Source organism: Passer domesticus, chromosome 27 (assembly GCF_036417665.1).
Source record: "Passer domesticus isolate bPasDom1 chromosome 27, bPasDom1.hap1, whole genome shotgun sequence".
Classification (NCBI taxonomy): domain Eukaryota; kingdom Metazoa; phylum Chordata; class Aves; order Passeriformes; family Passeridae; genus Passer; species Passer domesticus.
The window spans coordinates 4587278-4606976 of record NC_087500.1 but is presented as its reverse complement, the minus strand read 5'-3'; the positions used below and the strand labels follow the sequence as shown (position 1 = coordinate 4606976).

The following is a 19699-nucleotide window of genomic DNA, read 5'->3' as shown; positions in this document are numbered from 1 at the left end:
TTTGGTGTAAATCTGGACTCTAATTCCGTAATATATCACGGTACCTCGTAAAACCGACACTAAAACGTCCCGACCTACAAATCACCCGGCCAAATTATGAGTTCATTGTATTATGCGAATGCTTTATTTTCCAAATATCAAGCCGCAAGTTCGGTTTTCCCATCCGGAGTCTTTCCCGAGCAAACTTCTTGCGCTTTCGCCTCCAACAGCCAGCGAGCGGGCTATGGGGCCGCGTCCACGCCTCCCTTCGCCGCCTCCATGCCCGGCCTCTACTCGGGCGGCAGCTCCGTGCACCCCCAGCCCCCCAGCGTGTACCCCTCGGGCTACGGCCTGGAGCCCGGCTCCTTCAACGTGCACTGCTCGCCCTTCGAGCAGAACCTGGCCGTGATGTGCCCGGCGGACGCCCCCAAGCAGAGCTGCGGCAAAGGCGACCCGCGGGACGCGGAGCTGCAGGGCGACGGCAACTTCCGAATCTACCCCTGGATGAGGAGCACAGGTACGCGCGGGGAGGGGGAGGGCTCGGGGAGGGGGGTCGGGGGTGGGGGGAGTGTGAATTATTTGCTGGCGTGCGCGGGGGGTGGCGGAGGAGGGAGAGGGGGGGGGTTGGGGGGGGGGGTCGTCCCCAGCTCCTTTCGTGACGTTTCACTGAAAATGCGTCTCGGAAAGAGAGGTGGGGGGGAGAGCCGCACACCCCCAGCCCCTCCTGTCCTCCCCCCACCCGGCCATAAAGCCGCGCTTTTAGCTTTAAATATTTATCGGGGCTGTGTCCGTCCGTCCGTCTGTCTGTCTGGGAGGGGACAGACGGAGCCGCAGCCATCGCGGGCAGCCCCTTCTCCTGCCGCTGCACTCGCAGGCTGAGCTGGGCAGATGGGGAGGTGGATCGGGGGCGGAACTGGCCTTGGGGGCGCTTTGAGGGCCGGGGGGGGTTTCTTTGGGGGTCCCGAGCTCCGTCCGGCAGCCCCCCGGTGCCGGGACAGCAGCTCCGGGAAAGCCCCGCCGGCTCCTCCGGGAGGGCTGAGGGGTGGTACGGGATAAAGGGGGGACGCCTCCTGCCCCACAACCCCCGCGGCAATCCCTTTTGCGGTGCCCAGCCCGCCCTGCTCAGCCGGGGGGGCTCCGGGGGCGGCCCCGCTGCCGGCCCCGCACAAACCCCGACCCTCGGGGCCGCCCCCGGGGCCCGGCGCGCTCCGTCTCGGGGCATTAACGTCAATTAACCATTAATAAATATCCCTTTCCCCCGCCGGGGAGGGGTCCCGGCGCGGCCCCGCTGCCCCCGGGAGCGCTCCGGGGCCGGGCTGGGCGCTGCCCCCGCTCCGTGCCCGGGGCACCCGCGGGGCCGCTCGCGGTGCCCGTGGGGCCGGTCACGGTGCCCGTGGGGCCGGTCACGGTGCCCGTGGGACCGGTCACGGTGCTTGTGGTCACTCGTGGTGCCAGTCACGGTGCCCGGGGCCACCCTTGGGGCCGCTCGCGGTGCCCGTGGGGCCGGTCACGGTGCCTGTGGTCACTCGGGGGGCTGGTCACGGTGCCCGGGGCACTCACGGGGCTGCTCACGGTGCCCGGGGCTGCTCACGGTACCCGTGGGGCCGGTCACGGTGCCCGGGGCCACTCACGGGACTGCTCACGGTGCCCGGGGCTGCTCACGGTGCCCGGGGCCGGTCACGGTGCCCGGGTCTCCTCACCCCCCGGGATGCCCAGAAGCGGCAGAAAGGCGCTGCTGTCCCGCCTGGGGGGACCCAAGGCGTGCGCTCCTTTTCCAGCCACAGCTCGGGAGCGCCATCCCCGCTCCGCGGCCGCGGAAAAATCCGCGAGCGGGCTCGTTGGGAGAGGCCGGGGCTCGTTCGGAGCGCGGCCCAGGCCGGCCCGGAGGGAGCCGGGCAGCGCAGCAGCCGGGGCAGAGCGCTCGGGCCGGCAGGAGCTCCCCTCGCTCTTATTTGGTGGTCACCTCTTCCCATTACCTGCCCCATCACTCATCCGCTTTTACAGTTGATTTATCAAAGAGCAAATATTTCTGGTCGTAAACACTTCATCTCTGCTTTTATCCGACTTTAGATTTAAGGAGCCCCCCCCGCTCTCTCCTCTTGCAGCCGGTGACGCTGCGGGGATCAGCACTGGAAAGAAAGAGAGCAAACCTCCAAAAAAAACCCCCAAAACCTGGATGTTCTGGCATCAGCTGAGCCTGAACCCACAAAAACTCGACTTGGGGCGTAAGACGGGGGGTCCCGGCCCTGCGGCCCCCCCTTGCCGGTGGCCGGGGTGCGATCCCGCCGGTGGAATTCCAGCGGCCGGCAGAGATAGAGTTGTCATCCCATTCAGCGGCGCTTTATGGCTCTGTGCTCAGCGGATTTTACAACCCGCATTCCACGACCTGCACATTTTTGCTTTACAGCTTAGCCAGGCCTATTTTCCCTTTTTTTCTTTTTTCTTTTTTTTTTTTTTTTCCTTTTCCTTTTAATGACTGGATCTTTTCTTCTTAAAGAAGAAAAAAAAAAAAAGGAAAGGGAAAAAAAAAAAGAAAGGTTGAGTTTGGGGGGAGGAAAAAGGGGAGAAGAGGTGGAAGGCGGGGAGGAGAGGCCGGGGGCTGCTGCCCTGGGGAAGAACACGTCCGAGCAGAGTTTACACCCCGCGATCACAAACACCAGATTGTAGAATAATTCCCAATCAGGAATGCAGGAAATGTCGGGCGGAGGGGAAAATCAGGAGCTGGGCCCTTTCCAGACCCCGCCGGAGGCTGCTGGCCAGCCTGGGGGGCGAGCTGGGGCTCTTCCCGTCCTCACACCCCAAAAAAGCGCGGCCTGGGGGGGGTGGAGAGACCCCCTGAGAGCCCCAAAATGCCCCGAACATCCCCTGGAAGGGCGAAAAGCCGGCACAGCTCCGGGGGCAGCTTGGGCAGAGCAGTCTGCGGGGTTCCGGGGGGAGCAGATGTCTCCCCCTCTCTCTGTCCCCCCCTCTCTGTCCCCGCGCTCATTTCCCCCCAAAACCATCCCCAATTTCTGGGGTCTGGCTGAAAACCGAGGCAGGAACCCGGAGTCTGGCAGGGCAGGAAACTTCGTGAACTTTGTTGTTGGCTGTGAGGCCGCGCCGGCCCCGAGACTCGGGGAAATTAAATTTGGGGTGTCTGGGGGATTTGGGGGGCTGCGAACCGCCAGGGCGAGGTGAGGAAAACCTCGAGCAGCAGGAAAAAAAATAAAATTTTCTCCAAATTAAAGGAAATATTGACCCAGGCCGGGATTTTGGGTGGCACCGCCGAGGAGCAGTTTTTGCGCTGCGCAACAACGCGGCAAAAAAACCCAAAAAAAACAATTAAAAACCCAAAAACGCCCCCAAAACCCCCCGAGCTGACCCAAATCTGCGTTTATTCGGCAGGGACGGACAGAAAACGAGGCCGGCAGACCTACACCCGCTACCAGACGCTGGAGCTGGAGAAGGAGTTCCACTACAACCGCTACCTGACCCGGCGGCGCCGCATCGAGATCGCCCACGCGCTGTGCCTGACCGAGCGCCAGATCAAGATCTGGTTCCAGAACCGCCGCATGAAGTGGAAAAAGGAAAATAAAAGCGCCTGCCCCGGCTCCGGCGGGCAGGAAAAGGCAGACGCCGAGGAGGACGAGGAGGAGTGAGGTGGATGCAGGAAGAGAGAGAAGGGAAAAAGGGGGGAAAAGGCAAAAACACGCATTAAAAATAAAAAAAAAGGACTATATATAAAAATAAATGATAAGCGGATCGATAATAACCCCTAGGAGTGATACCTTGTGTTTGATGACACTGAGAGAGAATACTACCTATATTAGAGTCTCTTTTTTTGGTTTTTTTTCCTTTTTGTACCATAGAATATCTACCTATTCAATGTGGCTTTAGAGTCAGCATAGAGACGTTTTTTCCTATGTGAGCCTTCCTCTAGCAGCAGTGGTTTGTAAATCGCTGTCGTTTGTACCTCGCTGTGCACCGGGGTTTGGTTTTGGGTTTTTTTGGTTTTTTTTCGGGGGGGTTATGAAGTAACGTGGTCGTGTTTAGCACCTTTAATTTAGGAAATGTGACCCGAAAGCCCGAATGCAAATTCCATTTAGCGCGTAGAGTCCTGTACAGAATATGAATTATTATTATTATTATTATTCCTCCGTCCTCCCTGCAGCCTCTGTGGTTCTTTTCTCCTCGCGATGCTCTTTCGTCTGTGGATATTTTTACCTTCGTTGTTCGAGCCTCTGCGGGGGGGGAAAAAAAAGGAAAAAAAAGAATTAAAAAAAGACAGAAAAAGCAGAGGAATTAATATTGTGCTCCGTCAAATGTTGTATATCAAAGTAGCAAATTATTTAATGGCGGCGCGTTGCTTTTTTGTTATTATTAATAATAATTATTATTATTATTTTCTTTCGTCCGTGATTATTATTCTTTGAAATAAAAAGGAGATCTCCAACCACCTACAGCGCGTTGGGTGCCTCCCTCTTTGGCTCATTAAAAACAAAAAAAAAAAAAACAGATTTTTTGGCATGGCTTTGAAATAAAGGCGATGAAATTTCCTTTTACCCCGATTTATCACCCACATTTCTCTCCTTTTCTTTGGCCCAGCCGATCCGTTCGAGATCTCGGTGTTTCTTCCGTAGATTTGGTGAATTTCCCGAGAAATAATTGATTTTCGGGGCTCTGGAGATGCGGGCTGGGCTCTCTCCCCTCTCCCTCTGTGCTTGCGCTGGGATTATTCCTGAGGAAGGAAAAATAATAAAAAAAAAGGAATTTAAAGAACCCAGAATGGCCCCAAATAATCTCCCCGCTCCTCGCTTCAATTCTCTTCTCCTCCGAACTAATTTGCGCCGAGCCGATCCATTGCGCCGCGCCTTTGGCCATTTTATTTATTTATTATTTTCTTTTTAAGGTTCTCCCTCCGCCCTTCAATTACTTTACTGCGGACTGCAACTCTTTCATTAGCACCAAATAACGCCGAGCATCAAAGCGCGCATAAAATAAATTAAAGCAATTAAACGCGGGGGAAGAAGGAGAAGAAAAAAAAAATTTAAAAAATCAACAAGGCAAAACAAAAGGCGAGTGAGTTTGAGCACTTGCGCCTCGGCCTGGCTCTCCCCTCCCCGCCTTTTTTTATCTTTTTGAAAATTAATTTATTTATTTCCTCCGCCCATAAAGGCGCGGAGGCTCCGCGGAATTTCACTCGGCGGGGCTGAGCGAGATGCGGAGGGAAGGGAATTAAAAAATAAATTAAAAAATCAAAAGAATAATTAAAAAATAAACTAAATAAACCCAAATTCAGGGAGGAGTTGGCGGTGGCAGCCCCGCACCTTCCTCCTCCTCCTCTTCCTCCCCTCGCTCCTTTTTCACCTCCCCCCGATGATTTCGTGCCCCGCCGCATCCTCATTTTTAAATTTTTATTATTTTTTTTCCCCAAAAATGCGGCGCCACGTCAGGGACCTGCGCGCCCCCAGATTCGCTGCTGTCCCTAATTAGGGAAATGCCGTAATTATTAAAGGCTCGGCTCGGCCGCTTTTCCCCCCGAAATTCCCGTCTGGAGGGGAAAATCCAGGGAAAAGGAGAGGGAAATCCAGGGAAAATCGGGGGGAAAATCCAGGGAAAAGGAGAGGGAAATCCAGGGAAAATCAGGGGGAAAATCCAGGGAAAAAAATGAGAAGAAAATCCAGGGAAAATGAGGGGGAAAATCCAGGGAAAAGGAGAGGGAAATCCGGGGAAAAGGAGAGGGGAATCCAGGGAAAATCCAGGGATAATGAGGGGGGAAATCCAGGGAAAATCCAGGGATAATGAGGGGGGAAATTCAGGGAAAATCCAGGGATAATGAGGGGGGAAATTCAGGGAAAATCAGAGGGGAATCCAGGGATCATGAGGGAAATCTGGGGAGAATGGGGGAGGAAATCCAGGGAAAATGAGGGGGAAAATCCCTTTTTTCCGCAGCAGCGCTGCCCGCAGAGCCGCGCTGGGGTGTGGGGGTGAAACCAATAAAAAATGAAGCGATTCCAGAATTTTCTGGCCCCTCTGTCGCTCCCGGAGCCCCCCCCCCTCCCCGGGCCGGGGCTCTGCGCTGGGGGCGAGCGGGAATTGGGGCGAATTCCAGGGAAAAAGGGCAAAGCCGGGCTGGGATCGGCCAGGGGGGCCCCCAAAATCGGCCCCGGGGCAGGGCGGGGTCCCGGGGGATTCGGAGCCCCCCGAGCGCTGCCCGCGGCTTTTCCTGCCTTTATTTCCTCCCCCCACAAGCTCCCGATCTCCCCTTTCAGCCTAAAAGATCCCAATTGTGACCCAAAAAAAGGGGAATTGAGGCCAAAATCGCGAACCCCGCTGTTTTACTGCGCCTTTCCCCCGTTTCCATCCATTCCAAACCTCCAGCTCTTTATTCTGGGGGGGTTTTATTGTTCCGGAATTTCAGGCGTTATTCCTTTTTTTTTTTTTTTTTTTTGTCCCCAACGACCCCCCCATATCTAAGCCAGGGGTGGGGTGAGAGGGGTGAAAAAATAAAAAATAAAAAAATCCCCGACCCCTCTTTTTGGATAATTTTTTAAAAAGAATATTATTTTGTTAAAAAAAAAAAAAAAAAAAAAGATGGCGGCTAAGAAAAAGACTGCTGTTAAACCGGTCATGAAGAAATGCAATAAATTCCTTGTTGTTTTATGAAAATTTACAACTTTGTGATAGAACTTTATGAGTGGCTGGGTTCTGGGATTGGCCAGAGCCGGTCATGTGGACTGCTAACCGTGAACATGAACTTTTTATTATTTCCCATGTGGTTATATTGCACCATTCTTCTGTCCGCTGCACCTTGGGTCGGATCAGTGTCCTCTATAGGGCTCTCGCCCTCTCTCTTTGCATTTTTTTACTTTTGTGTGTAAGCTCGGCAGGGTAAAGCGGGGCCGAGGGGAGGGGGGGCCGCACGCACCCCGGGCTCCCCCCTCCGCTCCCGCACCTCCAACACCTCCAGCCAATTTTTCTTTTTTTTTTTTTTTTTTCCCCTAATTATTACCACCATTTTCCCCGCTATTTTTAATTTTTTAATATTTTTTAAATTTTTTTTTTTTAAATCCCACTCCCCCCCCCCGCCCATTTTCCCCGCTGTTTTTGGGGTCTCGGTGGGGATGGAGGGGCCGAGGGGATCCCGCACCGGCCGCGCCTTCGGCACGGGGGGAAGCTGCTCCTTTTTCCGGGCAAGGGACAGAAAAATGCGAGCGGCTCTGCGGAGCCCGGGAGGCGATGGACGGCTCTCAGGCTGGGACAATATTTGTCAGGCAACAGATGAGCCAAGGCTGATCTCTCCTGGCCCCAAATTCCCACTCCTGCCCCAGACGAGGACGGCAAAAGGTAAGGGAAGAATGCGTTTCTCTTCGTTTATTGTTATAGATGGAAATATAGCTGTGTTCTGTATTTGTTTTTTCATTGAAAAAATGGATTTGTCAAGCTGCTTTTTTTCTCCTGTTTCGTCCCCGTCTCCTCCTGCGCGGGGAGGGGAGGATGCGAAAGGGTGGGGTGGTGAAAAAGGGAGGAATGAAAGGTTTGGGGATCTGTTTAAGCGGCAATTCCAGCCGGAAAAAAGCGGAAATTAGAGGTGAGGAAAAGACAGAAATAGCGGTGGAAGAAGAGGAGGAAAATTAATTGAGAGGAGAGCGAGAGAAATAAAGGCGGAAAAAAGGGGGAAAGGAAGAAACCGAGGGGAGGAAAGGAAGAAATAATGAGGGGAAAAAGAGAACGAGAAAAGAAAAAGAGAACGAGAAAAGAAAAAGAGAATGAGAAAAGAAAAAGCGAGGCAGAAACGGAGGAAAAACGAAGAAAAGAAATAGGAACTAGGGGGAAAAAGGGGAAAAGGGGCTGGGAGGATGAGGAGGGAGCCGGGTAAGGTCACCTGGAGCCCGCAGTGCGAGGAAGCGCTCGCAGCCCCGGCTGGCTCAGCCCCTGCCTCGGCCGAGCCCCGAGCCCTGCGCGGGCGGTGTCGCGTTTTATTTCGCTGGTTTGGGTGCTGTTTGGGGTTTTCCTCCCCTGGCAGGGTGTCGGGGCAGGGCTGCGGTCCCTTGGCGCAGCTTCTGGGGGAGCCGGGCTGGCTCTGGGGTTCGTGCTGCTCTCGTGGGGGCGGCTTCTCCTTCGGGGAGAGGAAATCCGAAAATCGCTGCCACAAACACAACCAAACAAAACAACAACAAGCAAAAAAACCAAACAAAAAAAGGAGGGGGGAGAAGGAAAAAAAAAAAAAAAAGGAGGAGAGGAAAAAAAATCAGAATGAAGCCAGCGCAGAGCGCCGCGCTCTCATTCTCTCATTGTGATTTTTTTTTTCTCTCTCTCCCCAACTCCCAAATGAAGCTGACGTGGGGAAGCAATAAAGCTCCTTGGTTTTAATTGCGTTCTGCAGCTCTGGCGGGGCTTTGGGGCTGGGGTTCCAGCCCGGCCGAGGCTCCGCGCAAACCCCGCTGCTCTTGAAGGGAAATATTCCTCCGGAGGAATGGGGGTTTCATCTCCTTTATTTGCTATTTTTCCTCGCTGTTTCAAGGGCGGGCTGTGGGATATTTGTGTTAATCGCTGCCGTTACGAGGTGGTTGCTAAATAAGAGAAGGAAGGAGCGGGACGCAGGCAGAGCAGATTCATGATTCGAGCACAAACCCTTTTATGACGCGCCGATTTATCTCGGGCCGAATATTGCGTGCGAGAGGGTAAATGATGGCGAGTAATAAACAGAAGGACATTTTTAAAGGCGGTTTCTTCCCCGAACCTGTTACATTTTTCATCAATCACCGGCCGAGGGGGTTGATAAAATCCGCGGGTTGATAAAAACCGCGGGTTGATAAAATCCGCGGGTTCATCCTCCCGCTCCCCCTTTCCCCGCATCTTTTCGCTGTGGTGTTTTTTTAATTCCTGTTGGTGCAGGGAATGAAAGAACCAAATCAGAAAGAAACAATTTAAGGCAGAAACGTCGCTTTTGCGCCGATTCTCGGTGGGCAACCACTTGTGGAAATGGATTTTTAACACTTCCCAGCGGCGCGGGGCGAGCCCGAGCCCTGCGGCTGGGGGTGATTTTGGGGGTGATTTTGGGGGGGTTTGGGGGTGGTTTGGGGAGTTGGCAGCTCCACCCCGCCGGTTCATTTCGGGAAAAGCGGATTAAAGGCCGGCGGGGCCCGGGGCTCGCCCATTCCGCGCCGTCTGCTGCCATCTACCGTCGGCAGCGGCGGCCCGCGGGCACCGGGGGGTCCCGGGGGGTCCCGGGGGGCACCGGGGGGCACCGGGGGCTCCCCCAGCCCCGAGCCCCCTCCCGGGCTGACCCCTCCTCTCTTCCCGCGGGGGGGGAGCGCAGCTTTCCCCTCCCCCCGGAGCCCCCGCGGGTTTTGTTCCGCCTGGAAATTCGGATTTTTGGGGAGGGGGCGGTGGGAGCGAGCCGAGGTTTTCCCGCAGGGATGAGCTCGAGAATCCCCCGGGATCGGGGCGCGGGTGCGGAGGAACGCGGAGGGGCCGTGATGGGCGGAGGGGCCCCGGCGGGGTTTGGCAGCTCATCATTAAAAAAAAAAAAAGGTGAAAAATAGAAAAAAAAAAAAAAGAAAAAGCGGAAATAAAATGAAATTAAATGGAAAAAGAAAGAAAGAAAGAAAGAAAGAAAGAAAGAAAGAAAGAAAGAAAGAAAGAAAGAAAGAAAGAAAGAAAGAAAGAAAGAAAGAAAGAAAGAAAGAAAGAAAGAAAGAAAGAAAGAAAGAAAGAAAGAAAGAAAGAAGAAATAAAGTGGAATAAGATGGAATAAGGTGGAATAAAATGGAATAAGATGGAATAAGATGGAATAAAATGGAATAAGATGGAATAAGATGGAATAAGATGGAATAAAATGGAATAAGATGGAATAAGGTAGAGTAAAATGGAATGAGATGGAGTAAAATGGAATGCAATGGAATACAAAAATTGAATAAAATGGAATAAGATTAAAATAAAGAAAGAAGGAATAAAATAAAAACAATAACAAAGAAATATAATAAAATAACATGAAAAAATCAAGGAATGAAGGGCAATAATCTGCAATAAAACGCAATAAATTGCAATGAAGCGGCAGGCAGGGGAGTTTGGCTCCTTCCTGGCTCGCCGTGGCCACCCCGGGAGGGGTCCGGGGGGGCTGCGCTGGCTGCTGGGGACAGGGGCAGACGAGGGGTCACTTTTAAGTTACTGTAGGCGCTGCAGGACAATGCGAGCCTGTTATTTTAAAAGGTTCCTCTCGCCCTCCCTCCCTCCCTCCCGCTCGGTTTCTCCCTTCTCCTTTTCTCCTCCTGCCCCGCAGTTTCCTGGCAACTGTTCGGGTGCCGAATAATTCTGCTTTTCCCCCAGAAAGTGCCGCGCTCGGAGGCTCCGGGCTGCCGGGGGAAAATAAAGTAAATAACTAAATTTAAAAAGGAGGGAAATGGATGGGTTTGCAGGCGGGAGCAGCCCCCGAAGCCGCTCCGTGCTGTCATTCTCCCCACGCCGGAGCCGCTCGCCTCTCCTGCCCTGCTCCCCGTCCCGAGCCCCCGCGCCCCCCGGGCCCCTCCCGGGGGATATTCGGGTCTGGGGGCGCTTGGGTTCCCTCTCCCCCCCTCCTTCCCCCCGCTTGTTTCTGATTTTCGCGTTAATAATTAGCCGCGCTCCCTAATGGAACAATGGCAGATTATTATTGCTGCCATTAGCCAGGTTATTATGCACTGCACGGGAAGTCAGGTAAATTAAACTTAAATTGCTGGAAATTAACTTTGCGCTGGGAGAGAGGCGATTTTTTTTTTTTTAATTTTTCTTTTTTTTTTAACACCTTCGGGGCTCATTGTTTTAAATACTCCGAGCCTGCAGCTCGGGTTTATTTTGCGAAGCGATTTGGGGTGTGCAGGAGCATTGCAGGGCAGGCTCAGCGGCTGCCAATGGATTTTCTGTGTCTGACTTCCAAGAACAAGGGCTTTTTTCAACTGTTTTCGTGCTCTTGGCTTGACTTTATGGCCGCAATAATTCCCTCGGTGGGGAAACCCCCGCTGCGATCTCACTTCAGAAGGGTCGGGAATTCCAGCTCCCCGTGAAAAAAAAATAGAAGGAAAAAAAAATTTAAAAAATATAGTTTAAAAATGAGTTTCTTTTTTTTTTTTTTTTAATATTGGAAGCGACGGCACGGAACTTTGCCAGCAGCACCGAGCCCGGAGCGGCTCCAGCTCCGCACAAGCCGCGCTCTGTTCTGCCGGCCTGGCCAAATATTTGGGTGTTGTTTTAATCCCCTCATCCCTGGGCTCTGCCGGGGCTGCTGGCCAGGAAAACCACGCGACAAAAAAGAAAAAAAAAAAAAAACTTGTCCGCGCCCCAAATACTTCTGTTTATCTTTATTTATGCCCCGACGCCTGAGCGAGGCTGCCAGGAGGGAGAGGCTGAAATTGGGGGCTGCTGAAATTGGGGGCTGCACCTTCGGCTGCCCCTCTGCAGAGCCCGGCCTGGAATTTGGGGGTTTTTGGAGGAAACGGGGCCAAAATCTGATTAAAGCCTGGCCCCCTCCCCGTTTTATCGCTCCTTCTTTACATGAGGCCAAAATCTGATTAAAGCCGGGCCCCCTCCCCGTTTATTGCTCCTCTTTTGCAGACCTCCACTCTGGAATTTGGGGTTTTTTTGACGATATTGGGCAAAAATCTGATTAAGGATGAGCCCCCTCCCCACTTTATTGCTCGTCCTTTGCAGACCTCGCGTCTGGATTTTTGTTTGTTTTGGGGTTTTTTTTTTAAATATGAGGCCAAAATCTGATTAAAGCCGAGCCCCTCCCCGTTTTATTGCTCCTCCTTTGCAGAGCTCGCGCCTGGAATTTTGGGGGTTTTTGGTTCTTTTTTTAAAGACGAGACCAAAATCTCATTAAAGCCGAGCCCCTCCCCACTTTACTGCTCCTATTGCAGACCTCGACCCTGGAATTTGGGGTTTCTTTTTGAGGAGATGAGGCCAAAACGTGATTAAAGCCGAGCCCCCTCCCCACTTTACTGCCCCTCCTTTGCAGAGCTCGCGCCTGGATTTTTTGGGTGTTTTTTTGCGGAGATGAGGCCAAAATGTGATTAAAGCCGAGCCCCCTCCCCACTTTACTGCTCCTCTGCAGACCTCGAGCCTCGAATTTTGGGGTTTTTTTGAGGAAATGAGGCCAAAATGTGATTAAAGCCCAGCCCCTCGGCGCCCTCAAAGCCCGGCTTAACTTCAGGGCTACCCTGAGCCCTCCCTGCTGCCTCCCGCCGGAGCCGGGGCGTCCAAAATCGACAGAAATGGCCCAAATCCGGATTGGCTCGGGACCTGAGGCGGTTTAAATTCAAAACTCCGTCTTCAGACGGGGAACGGGAACCACCCCTGAGCCGAGCGCTCAATTGCGGGAGATTTAGTGCGCTTTAAGACCCCTGCTCGAATTTAAATGTAGCAGAGGTGGCAAATCAATTACAGCGCGGGCCTGACCCGGGCCACGAGGGAAACCGGGGCGGCCCCGGGGCTTTTTCCCACCTTGGGAGTCAAGTTTGTCCCTTCTCCTGCCCCAAGGAAGCGTCGCTAGGGTCGAGGGAGAGGAAAGATTTTTTTTTTAATCTCCAGAGATGTCAGCGATGCGCAATTAGCGAGCGGCCGGCTTCAATTAGCGCGGTTTTATTTTCTTTTAAAACCAAAAAATACTCTGCAAAGAGCCCCTTTCGACCACAAATTATCATAACGAGCAGCCCTGCGAGCTGCCGCCGTGCGATATTTTATTTTTCCCCTATTTTTTTATGCTCTCCCAAACTGTTTCGAGGGATTTATTTGCAGAGCGGCGGCCAGGAGCGGCGGAAAAACACCAGGACAAACATTTTTTTCCGGCGGATTGCTGTTCCTCACGAGCTGGGCGAGCAGGACATCCCATTTCTCTGCCCAAAAAAATTTGCATGAGGGGCTGCTCGCGCCTGATAATCTCAGGCTTTTTTTTGCAGAGCCACAAAAATTGCGTAACTCCTCCAGCGCACCAACTGCAAAGCCTCTTAACCCAGTATTTTTTTTTACATTTTCCCCCTTTTTCCCCCCTTTCTTCTCTCCTCATCGCTCCCTCTCAGCCTCTTTTTAATTTTTTAAAAAATTTTCCCGATTTTTTTTTTTTTAATTTTTAACCCTGGCAACTTTGGGTGCATTCCACACACAAAGGGGAAACTCTGCAAGAACAAAAATCGGAGATATCGGCCGGGGAGGGGGCGGCGGCTGCAAAACCACTTCCTCGGCCTGTTATTTCCTTGAATTCTGAGCACCGCGCCGGGCCCGGGATGTTCCCGCAGCCGTGGCACGGAACAGTCTTGGCCGGGCTGCCGTAAACACGAGCTTCGATCAATGCCTCGTAATCAGATCCCGCTTTTCGGAGCCTCGCCCGGCCCTGGCAGCGGCAGCCGCGCTGGCAGCTCCGCGGAGGATGTGTAATTCTAGATTTGTGGCGCTCACAATTCACAGATTTCGAGGTATCTCAGCCCCGACAGACAGATGGTTACAAATTCGGACAGGAAACAACCCCGTGATAAAACGCGGCTGATCGGGGGGACGCTGCTGGGGTTCATTTAGGTGGATTTTCTTTCCCTTTTTTTCTTTTTCTTTTCCTTTTTTCCTTTTCCTTTTTCCCTTTTTCTTTTTTTTTTCCTTTTTTCTTTTCCTTTTTTTCTTTAATTTTCCCATTTTCTTTTCCTTTTTTCTTTTCATTTTCTTTTTTTTTTAATTTTATTTGTTTGTTTTTTGGCGGCGCCTTTCTGCTGCCGAGACTGATTTTCCCCCTTGAAAAAGAAAAAAAAAAAAAAAAAGGGAAAAAAAAGCAGCAAGAGGAGCTTCAACCCCACCTTGAGCCGGCGAGGAGCTCCGGGGGGGATGCGCAGGTAGAGCCAAGCGAGGAAATCCGGGCGAACCAAAACAAAAAACCCCAAAAAAGAATTAAAAACCAGGGCAAAGCGGATCCTGCAGAGGGTCGGGCACTTTCCGCGCTGCCTTTTGCGGGGTTTAAACGGACAAAAATCGGTGTTTAGTGGCGCGGGCGGGCTCGAGGGGGGGCGCGGACCTTGCGCACCCCCAGGCGCGGTCGGAGCGGCAGCTCCGCGCTCCCGAGCCCCCCGGACGGACAAACTCCGCTTTTCCCCTCGGCCCGGGCCCGGCTTTGGCCACACAAGGTCGGGCGCGGGTCTGGCACTAACAAAACACGCGAGAGGGCACAATGCGGGCCCGGCCCGGGGGAAATGCCCCATTTCCCCATTTCTGCCCCCAAACGCGGAGCTTTGCGGCGCCGGCAAAGCGCGGAGGCGCGGCGCAGGCAGAGCGCGGAGCGGGCAGCGCTAATTGGCGGTAATTAGCGCAGCGCCGAGCGGAGCGGCCGAAGTTGTCCGGAGCGATTTCTCCTGGCGGAGCGAGCGCAGCTCAGCCCGGCCGCGGGGTCTCCTCCTGGCCCACTTGGCTCCAAAGCAACTTTTAATTTCATTTTCCTGCCCCGTTCCCACCCGAACTCCGCGCCGGGCGCTCCCGCGTTCCGGGACGAGTGGCAGCCGCGAGGGTTAAAGTTTGGCCAGCGCCAGTAATTAACTTTTTTTTTGTTGTTTTTTCTCTCTTTTCCCCCTCTCCGCGCGGCTCCGGCGGGGGTCCGCGCGCAGTTTTTGGGTGCAAATATAAAGATTTCGGCGCTCGCAGCGCCATCCGCGCGGACGGGCGCTCCGGGGGAGGGAGAGGAAGAGGGGAGGAGGAGGAGGAGGAGGAGGAGGGGAGGGGAGGGGGGGACCGCACGTTTATTTATTTATGAAGCTCGCAGCGCGCCGGGAGAAGGCTCCTTTCGGCAGATATTATATATTTGGTTAAGGGGGTGCCTTTCTGTTGTTTAAAAGGGAGGGAAAAAGGGGGTGGACGGTTTGTTCTTGGGGGTCCCTGGTGCAATCTCAGCTCCTCATGGGTGCTATTTTGCAACCTCAGGCGCCTGCTATTGGTCAGCCCGTGATCAGATGGTTGTATTTCCTTGTGTCCCTCGCTGGCACCACGCCATCTCCCTTCAGCTAAAACCCAATCTCCGATATACCACTAATAGCTAAACCACTTGGACTATAAAACACAACAAATCATAAAGCCCGGGCTAAAAAGGACGGCACACGCACACACACACACACAAGGATTAAAAAAAAAAAAAAAAAAAAAAAAAGAAAAAAAAAGAAAGAGGAAAAAAAAGAAAGAGGAAAAAAAAAAGGGGGAATCTCTCTCTCTCTCTCTCTCCTTTCCGATGAGTTCTTATTTTGTCAACTCGACCTTCCCGGTGAGCCTGGCGGCGGGGCAGGAGCCCTTCCTGGGACAGATCCCGCTGTATCCCTCGGGCTACGCGGATCCTCTGAGGCACTACCCCAGCACCTATGGAGCCTCGGGCGTGCAGGACAAGGGCTACTCCTCCTCTCCTTACTACCAGCAGAGCAGCGCAGCAGCGTTCGGCGGCCGCGGCTCCGCCTGTGACTATGGGCCCGGCGGCTTTTTCAGGGACAAGGACCCTGCGTGCGCCCCTCCCAGCCTGGACGAGGTGCCCTCCTTCGGCGCCGAGCCGCGCAAGGCGGACTGCGCGCACAGCAAAAGTGCGTTCGGAGAGAGCGAGGAGCAAAAGTGTTCCGCGCCGGTTTACCCCTGGATGCAGCGGATGAACTCTTGCAATAGTGAGTTTACTCTTTTGCAGAAATAAATGCATCAATCTCCTCCCCCCCCCCCAACCCCACTCCCTTTTCTTATTTGTTACCGCCAGGGAGAGAGAGAGAGCGAGCGAGGGGAGCAGCAGGAGGAAGGTTCAACTTTTAGAGCCCAAACTTCCAGCGGGGGAACTCGGGCTCCAAACACGCACCAAAACTTCCCAGCGCTCCGAGATTCCCCCCCCTCCACCCCGAGCTAGAAACGCTTCAGCCCCAGAACTGAATTTCTGAATTTCTGTCCCACTCTCTCCTCTTTTTTGGTTGTTTTTCCCTCTTCTTTTTTTTTTTTTTTTTTTTTTTTTTTGCCACATTCCTGTTCGCGTGTCACTCAGCTACAGCGATTTGTCTCTGTCTGTGCCCCACACGCACAGGGAGATATCTTTTCTGAATCAGATCTGGATGACTTTACACACACAGCCCCGACCCGCGCCCCGCGCAGCTCCCCCTCTCTCTCCCTCTCTCTCTCTCTCCCCGAGCCGGAATTAAATGATATAAAAAGTGTTTAAATATCTGAAGGCGGACGGTTGCATTTTTAATGCCACTCGCACGTAATGAAAAGTCCGCCTGGGGAGGATTTTCCTGGTTTGCTCCCCCCTGCCCCGGTGATATATGACTTCTTTAAGTGCTGTTTCCTCAATCAGAATTACAATAATAACCCAAAAAACCCAGATAAGTGGGGGGGGTGAGGAATAATAAAAGCCTCCCGCTCTCCTTCGCCATGTTTAGATGCATTTGTTGCCTTTTAAGTTCCAAATTGATGTCCATTAGCGCGGGGACATCAAGTGTTGTGTCCTCTTTAATGCGGACTCCGGGCAGATCGATTCACTTCATTATTGCTTAAATGCCCCGATCTATTACGGCTTTGCCGGCAGGCCGGGGCGCGGCGCGGGGGGGCGAGAACACCTTGCGATCCCTCATCCCGGAATAAGATGGATCTGGCCTTGTCTCTGCCCCAAGCCCGGCTTAAACCCCCCCTGCCCGGCCGGGCCGCCCCGAGCGCTTCTCCCGGAGCTGCGCAGAGCCCTGGGAAGGCGCGGCCCCCTCCCCACCGTCCCAAAAATCGACCTCGCTCTTCCCCTTCACCCTTCCCCTATTTCCCCTTTTGCCCTCTGTTTCCCCTTTTGCCCTCTATTTCCCCTCATTTCTCTTTATTTCCTCTTTATTTACTCTCATTTACTCTCATTTCCCCTCAATTTCCCCTTATTTCCCTTTATTTCCTCTTAATTTTCCTCTACTTCCCCTTATTTTCCTTTATTTCCCTTTATTTCCCCAAGTTTCCCCTATTTCCCCCTATTTCCGTCTGTTTTCTTCTATTTCCCCCTATTTCCCCTTATTTTCCCCTAATTCCCCCCATTTTCTTCTATTTCTGCCTGTTTTTCCTGTATTGATCCCTGTTTTCTTCTATTTCCCCTTATTTTCTTCTATTTCCCCCCGTTTCCCCCTATTTCCTTCTATTTTCTTCTATTTTCTTCTATTTTCTTCTTTTTTCTTCTATTTCCCCCTCATTTCTTCTATTTCCCCTTATTTCCTCCTGTTTCCCCATTCCCCCCCATTTTCTTATATTCCCCCTATTTTCTCCTTATTTTTTAATATTTCCCCCTATTTTTTAATATTCCCCCCTATTTCCCCTATTTTTTAATATTTTTCCCCTATTTTTTAATATTCCCCCCTATTTCCCCATATTTTTTAATATTTCCTCCATATTTTTTAATATTTCCTCCATATTTTTTAATATTCCCCCCTATTTCCCCATATTTTTTAATATTTCCCCCCTATTTTTTAATACTCCCCCCCCTTTCCCCTATTTTTTAAATATTTCCCCTATTTTTTTAGTGTTTCCCCCCCATCCCCCCCCACTTCCCCGGATCCTTTGGGGATTTTTTGGGTGACTCTGGCTCTCTGCGGGTCCCGCAGGTTCGTCCTTCGGGCCCAGCGGCCGCCGGGGCCGCCAGACCTACACCCGCTACCAGACCCTGGAGCTGGAGAAGGAATTCCACTTCAACCGCTACCTGACCCGGCGGCGCCGCATCGAGATCGCGCACTCGCTGTGCCTGACCGAGCGCCAGATCAAGATCTGGTTCCAGAACCGCCGCATGAAGTGGAAAAAGGAGAACAAACTGCTCAGCTCCTCGCAGCTCAGCGCCGAGGAGGAGGAGGAGAAGGCGGCCGAGTGATTCCGCAGCGGCGACGACAAAAACCAACCACCACCGCCGACAACAAACCAATAACAACAACAAAAAATAGAGTAAAAGCAACGCCAACGCTTAAAAAGTTATTTAAAACGCGCAAAACGCCATAAAAAATTGGGATTTAGGGAGGGAGGAGTGTGAGAGCAGAGGGGAAGAGGGGAGGGGGCTGGCTGGGGGGAAAAGTCGCTCCTTGGGGGGACGAGCCCCCGCAGCCGCGGCCACCGCCACCGGGTTTGGGCCACCAACGCCCTGGGCTCCAATTCCCGATGATTTTGTCCAGAAACAAACAAAAAAAACCACACAAAACTAATCAGGCTTCTTAGTTGCGCTTTGAATTTTTGGTTTTTGCCCCTTTCCCTCCCACTCCGCCCCCCCTCCCACACATGAAATGGAATAATAATAATAACAATAATAATTAAAAAGTGAAGAGGTGGAGAGGGAGAAGCAGGGAAAGAAAGGGAAAGAGAAAAAAAGGGAAAAAAAGAAAAAAAATTAAAAAAAAGGACTCCTAGCCGTGTTTCTACCCTTGGTGTCACTGTTAGTAATCTGCTAACTCTTGTATTTAATGGAAGTGCTGCAATATATGTCATTTGGGGTGTTTCTTGTCCTAATTTTGTAAAAATGTTTCATGCACGGTTGACATAAGTTGGGTTTTTCACTTTCTTTCTTTTTTTTTTTTTTTTTTTACTCCTTTGGTAAATTAATCAAACCCTGGGGTTCTTTGTAATTAGTTTTGGGGTGTTTGTTTTTGTTTGGGTTTTTTTTTTCTTCTTTTTTGCCTTTTTATTTTTTTTATTTTAAAAAGGAAAAAATCTACTGAAAGAACGAGTACTACCTACAAGGCTGCAGGAAAAAAAAAAAAAAAAAGAAAAAAAAAGAAAAAAAAAGAAGAAGAACAGCGACAGAAAGTTCTATTTTATTAATTTTTGTACGTGTTGTGTTTGGAGTTTGTCTTAGGTATGAACATGGAATTCTCTAATAAAAGCCAAGTCTTCGATCTCACCCGCACTCCCCTCCCCTGTCATTATTAGCGCTGCTTTTCAGGGCATTTTCCCCTTTTCCAGGGGGTGAAAAGGAGATTTTCGTGACGATGCCCCCTGATCCTCCAGGACGCGCAACTCCGCGGCACGGGAGTTTCAGGGGGCAGAAAAATCTGCTTTTCCCCCCTTTTTTTGGCTCTGATGTGCAATGGAAGCCCTTTCACCAGGAGCGTTTCCTGGCTGACATTTCTGCCTCCAGCACCGCGCTCTCTCCCTCTCGCTCTCTTTTTTTTTTTTATTGTTACAGTACAAAGAGTTATGACGAAACGCCGTCCCATCTCCATAATAAATCAAGGAAACGGGCAAAAATACGCTCTCATTTATCCACCAAAGCTACCTAACATTTGCCCAGCATCTTTCAAACATCTGCTCCCTCGCTCCGCGCCCCCAAATCAAAGAGAAATGTGGCGCAAAAAAATAAAAAAAAAAAATTAAAAATTTCCAGATTTCCAGGGAATTTACCCCGGAAAAAAGAAATTCTCATGGCCCGTTTAAACTGGGGGGGGAAAAGGTGGGAAAATTCTGAATTCAGCTCTTGAGAAGGGCGGATTTTTATTTTCTCTTGCGGGCGGCTCCTTGGCTTGGCTGGCCATGGGACGGGCAAGGTTTTGTGCTCCTCACCCAGGAATTTTCTTGCGAAATCTCCAACTTTCCCCTGCGTTTCGGGGGAATGGAATGAGAGGAGAAGCTGTTTTTTCTTTTTTTTTATCAGCTGGGGGATTACGGGCTGGAAAGGTGGCGGGGTCGGGAATGTGCGCGGGGGGGAAAAGGCGAGCAGCGAGCAGCTCGTGGCCACCAGAAAGCCCCGGGTGGGAGCGCGTCCCCCCCGCGCCAC

General features: G+C 52.0%; 2 protein-coding genes across 2 annotated transcripts; both read left to right on the top strand.

Annotated features, from left to right (window-relative positions):
* On the top strand, positions 1–4418 carry HOXB7 (homeobox B7). Its single transcript, XM_064400107.1, has 2 exons — positions 1–496; positions 3364–4418. Exons 1-2 carry the CDS (start codon positions 97–99, stop codon positions 3615–3617), a joined length of 654 nt encoding a protein of 217 aa, XP_064256177.1. The 5' UTR covers positions 1–96; the 3' UTR covers positions 3618–4418.
* Positions 4419–14690: 10272 nt separating this feature from the next.
* HOXB6 (homeobox B6) lies at positions 14691–19303 on the top strand. Its single transcript, XM_064399874.1, has 2 exons — positions 14691–15605; positions 17550–19303. The coding sequence occupies exons 1-2, from the start codon at positions 15188–15190 to the stop codon at positions 17807–17809; spliced, it is 678 nt and encodes a 225-aa protein (XP_064255944.1). The 5' UTR covers positions 14691–15187; the 3' UTR covers positions 17810–19303.
* Positions 19304–19699: the final 396 nt, after the last annotated feature.

Coding starts and splice junctions, on each gene's coding strand:
- HOXB6 (XM_064399874.1), top strand. CDS start 15,188: ATGAGTTCTTATTTTGTCAACTCGACCTTCCCGGTGAGCCTGGCGGCG. Junction 15,606..17,549: donor GCGGATGAACTCTTGCAATA/GTGAGTTTACTC, acceptor CGGGTCCCGCAG/GTTCGTCCTTCGGGCCCAGC.
- HOXB7 (XM_064400107.1), top strand. CDS start 97: ATGAGTTCATTGTATTATGCGAATGCTTTATTTTCCAAATATCAAGCC. Junction 497..3,363: donor CCCCTGGATGAGGAGCACAG/GTACGCGCGGGG, acceptor TTTATTCGGCAG/GGACGGACAGAAAACGAGGC.